Genomic DNA, 4,416 nt, shown 5'->3' with positions numbered 1-4,416 from the left:
TTGTCAGTAGAAAAGATGCTCTTTAACGTATAGTTTAATCAGGTGTAACAAGGAATGAGACTTAGAATGAAGTGGTATTATAGTGAAGTACTAAAGATCACGTGTAAAATTTTCAGAACTCCAAAATGCGTAATAAGCAAAAAAATATAAACAGCTCTGAGGACTTGATTTGCCACTAATTTAGAAGACAAAAACAAAACAGATCTGTTACCTATGAGTTTTTCCGATATCTACGGAAACTTGAAAATAAAACTTGGCTGAATTGTCAGTCTTTGTTCCTGAAGACCTGTGAATGCCCTGCATTTGCTTTACAACTGAAGTTAAGATAAAGTGCCACATTATTTTTTAAAAAGATCAGACCACAAATTGCTATGGGAAGTTGTACTGAAAGTGTTAATAAGCAATACTGAGAGCAGCTATATAAATCACTGAATAAAATTTACATGCAATACTGTACTTTTTTCACAACTGCGTATATGTAACATACACACACAAAGTAGCATGTGTGTGCATATATATACAATATACTGTATATGAATTATAGATTAATAGTAAGGTAATTCTACCTCTTATAAAGAATTTTGTCATGTACTTTGTTATAAACAGTTTTCCTTAATAAAATATAGTTTAATTTTGAAATGTAGAGAGAGAGATATATACAGTTAATTGATAATAAAATGCCTATATCAGCCAGCTTCCTTGTTTCTTGGCTTTTCTTATTTAGATCTTTTGATGTAAACTAATGTGATTAGATCTCTAATTGAAGATTAGCTCTTCAAAATCACCTTCTTCCTGCTAAAGCATGTAATATATTTATAAGTAAGACAAAAAGACATTAGTTGCAAAAAGACATTAGTATGACTGATCGCTCTAGCTAACCTTCTTGTATTTGCTTTGTATAACATCAAGTATTTAATCAACGTGTTGATATTATGATGTAAAGATTATATTTCAAAATACTGTAATTTAAAAGCTGTGTCTGAATTGAAGAAACTTTTTTTTTTCCTGGACAAGGACCCTTTTTAAAGGTGTAATATACCTTGTCTTTTTCGTATGTGCAACAGCTTTCTTAGTCTCACTAACAGCAGGGTCTTTGTCCATAAGAACCTAAAAGATCAGGCTTTCATTTAGCTCTTTATCCTTCCTTCAATTAAAAACTAGTCACAAGTGGTTCTAACATTGTTTAACTCTGCTGCTGATTTTCAGCAAATTTGTTGTGTTGCATGATTATTTATCGACGGTGCTTAATATTGTGGTCAGATGAGTCTGTACTGCAATAGATGATGTGGACAGTATGTAACTGTTACACAGCCACTCTAAAGGAATGGCAAAGCCAGGAATAGACTGGATGCTTTAGAAGTTGCCCAAATTCTAGTGACAGTCTAGTCTAAAAACACAATAAAAGGCTTCTGTCACTACACTCAGACAATTAATGGATGTTGATTTGGATGTGTAGAGTAAATATAAAGGAAGAATAGCTAATTAAAAAGTTTCTCGTACATAGGCATCAACCTCTCCCTTAGCCTTTTTCTAGACTTAACTTCTATTGAATTCTATTTATTATATGAAATGCAGTAAATGCGAGCTAATGTACAACATTTTTTGGTCTTAGAAATGAATGATAAATATAGCCAGTATTCTGTAACGATCAGCTTCTTAACAACAACAGTGAAAGTTCAGGGAGGTCTTTAGAACCTTTTAGCTTTTAAGAAATACCCTGAAATTCGTTTCGTATCCTCTGTTCACTTATCCTTGAACTTTACCATTTCTGCTGCTTCGTGTATAAATGTATCTCCTTGTCTGGGAGAAGAAGCTTTAGCACATGAGATCTTTAAAAAGAGGTTTAATAAACATGTAAGGATGGATTAAATAAATCTAGAGGTCTATACTGGGCCTATGATTCTGTGGCTAATGCCTTATGAAACTGTTAATCATCTCTCTAAAGTATGCTTTATGAAGCTTTTGGTTAGGGAGATATTTCTTGTAACAGATTTAGAGAATATTTTTCAATTACAATACTGCAGAAAGAGGAGGATTTTAGTTTCCATAATAACTGTTCTCCACTGACAGCTAAACAATGAAAGGCCTCAAAAGGTTTGACACTTGATTAGATCTACACTGTAAAGTGCAGCAGGCAAAAAATATGGTAATTAAGGGCCTGATCAAGTAAATCACTCAGGTTATGTCTTTAACTTTAAGCACATGAGCAATCTAATTAATTAAAAAAGAGCATAGATATTCATGTTTGTAACATCCACATTTGGATCAATAGTCCTGTCAATCAACATAAGCCTTTCTGTCAAACAAAAGATGTGCTATGTTGCAACAAAATAATCCATTGACCCACACAAATTAACTTAATTATCTTAAAGAATTTACATTGTAACTATAATTACATCCTAATATATTATTTTGGTATTGTCATTTGTTAGCATCGTGAGTTAACAATATCTAAAAACGCCTTATAAAGGTATCTTTGGTCAATATGCAGGTCATACCTTATGACCTAACATTGCTTGCTTCTGTAGCCCACATATAACCCACCTGTAAAAGCAACTTTTCTCCTACACTCACTACACAATTAATCAGCATTCCTTTTCTGGAAAGCTTTTGAGAGGAAATCTAAGTTCTTTTACTCAGTTTCTTATTAAATCTTGTCCACGGTAAAGACAGTTAACATTTTGTCCCTGATTGAGTAAAGCACTGTAGAGTTCCTGGGAGAATCCCACTACTAACTCTTATCCATTCGAGAAGGGACTGTTGAGCCTTACTCTTCAACCAGGTTTTAGTCCACCTAAGAACCTGTCATTCAACTCTGCACCTTGTGCTTTGAATTAATTTTGGTGGAGACCGTTTCATACACTATGCTGATTCTGTTTTATCTGTGTACTTACTGACACCAGCATTCACCTCTGGCAGGTTGGTGATGCAGGATTTCCTGTGGGCTGAGACAGGCTGAGTTTTATGAAGAAATGAAGAATATGTAAATTGAAGACCAGCTTCCTCAAATAAGAAGTACTGTCTTACCAAGGATCTGTGCATCTATCTGTGTTTGAAAGATTTAATTTGGAAAGTATATTGTTATTACATACCAGTTCTAAAATTAACTTTAAGCTTGCAGAAGCAAGTGTGCTTTCTCTTAACAAAAATAAGATCAGAAAAAATCAGTTTAAGTGAGTATCTAGCAGAGGAGTTTCTACAGTAAATGGATTGTATTTCAGACAGAAGAGACTGATACTGGTTTGAAAGCCTGCTGCAAATGAAAGTTGTGTAAATGAGTTAGAACCAGGAAACTGGTAAGGCAAAGAGAAAAGAGTCAGACTGTAGTTGCAGTATTTCTGGAGCATGATAGGGTTTGGGTTTTTTTTTTTATTCTTCTTGATTTAACAAGTTGAAAATCTGCTGAATAATTCATGAAGAGTGGAAGGGCTGAATCTTCCTGGAATGATATACAGTGTACGTATTGTGGCACAGGAGAAACTGCAAAGCTTTGTATCAGTTGCTGTCATTTCTGCTGCTGATTGCAAGGTGCTGCTGCTTTTGGCATTTTCACAGCTACAGAATCCTCAGTCGTGCTCTGGTCTGCTGACAGCTATCTGCTCCCTATGGACCCATCTTCACTAGCTACAATCTGTGGGATCTCCTGCTACCTGCCTGCCTTGGACACTGCTGTTCTTTGGATCGCTCCTGCGAACTGCGTTTTCTGGACCTTGCAGTTTGTATGACTGAAACCTGCCTTAGAGTCCCTCAGCTGCACATCCTCCCTTATGCTTGGTGGGGGACTCCTGCAGCAGGTTCTTCTGACCCAGACAAGGATGGGATTTACAGGGAGAAGTCAAAACTGAGCTGCATTCACCGAGATGCCCAACGCCTCTTCGTGGAGTGCTAGCTCGCCTCTGCTGCTGCTCTGGGAGGACTCCTCTGGGACCCGCATCTTCCTGTCGCTGCTCTATGCAGTCTTAGCTATCTCAGGGACTTTATCCAATGTAATGGTCATCTATTTAGTCTTCTCCTTCAAGAAGCTGCAGACAACCAGTAATGCCTTCATTGTGAACGGCTGTGCGGCAGACCTAAGCGTGTGCGCCCTGTGGATGCCCCAGGAGGCTGTGCTGGGGCTGCTGCCTCCCAACTCCTCCTCCCTCCGCTCGGCGGAGTACCGGCTGCTCCGAGGGGGGCTCCTCGGCCTCGGCCTCACCGTCTCTCTGGCCTCTCACCTGCTGGTGGCCTTCAACAGGTACGTGCTCATCACCAAGCTGCCCAGCGTGTACCAGGCCCTCTACCAGCGGAAGCACACGGGCTGCATGATCGGGCTCTCCTGGGCCCTCGCCCTGCTCCTGGTCCCGCTGCTGCCCGGGCTCTGGACCCCGGGCTCTGCCCAGCAGCCGCCCCCGCGGCAGACGGACGGCAGCTCTCGCT

At 39.1% G+C, this 4,416-nt stretch overlaps 1 protein-coding gene across 1 annotated transcript; it reads left to right on the top strand.

Moving 5' to 3' along the window:
* Window positions 1-3,860: 3,860 nt before the first annotated feature.
* On the top strand, window positions 3,861-4,404 carry GPR88 (G protein-coupled receptor 88; the record flags this gene model as incomplete). Its single annotated transcript, XM_009585382.1, has 1 exon — window positions 3,861-4,404. A coding segment is annotated over exon 1 (544 nt), but the record flags the coding sequence as incomplete, so codon positions are not given.
* Window positions 4,405-4,416: the final 12 nt, after the last annotated feature.

Source organism: Fulmarus glacialis, unplaced genomic scaffold (assembly GCF_000690835.1).
Source record: "Fulmarus glacialis isolate BGI_N327 unplaced genomic scaffold, ASM69083v1 scaffold41890, whole genome shotgun sequence".
In the NCBI taxonomy this organism is placed as follows: Eukaryota; Metazoa; Chordata; class Aves; order Procellariiformes; family Procellariidae; genus Fulmarus; species Fulmarus glacialis.
Note: the sequence above shows the minus strand (reverse complement) of the source record. Positions and strands in the feature narration are given on the sequence as shown.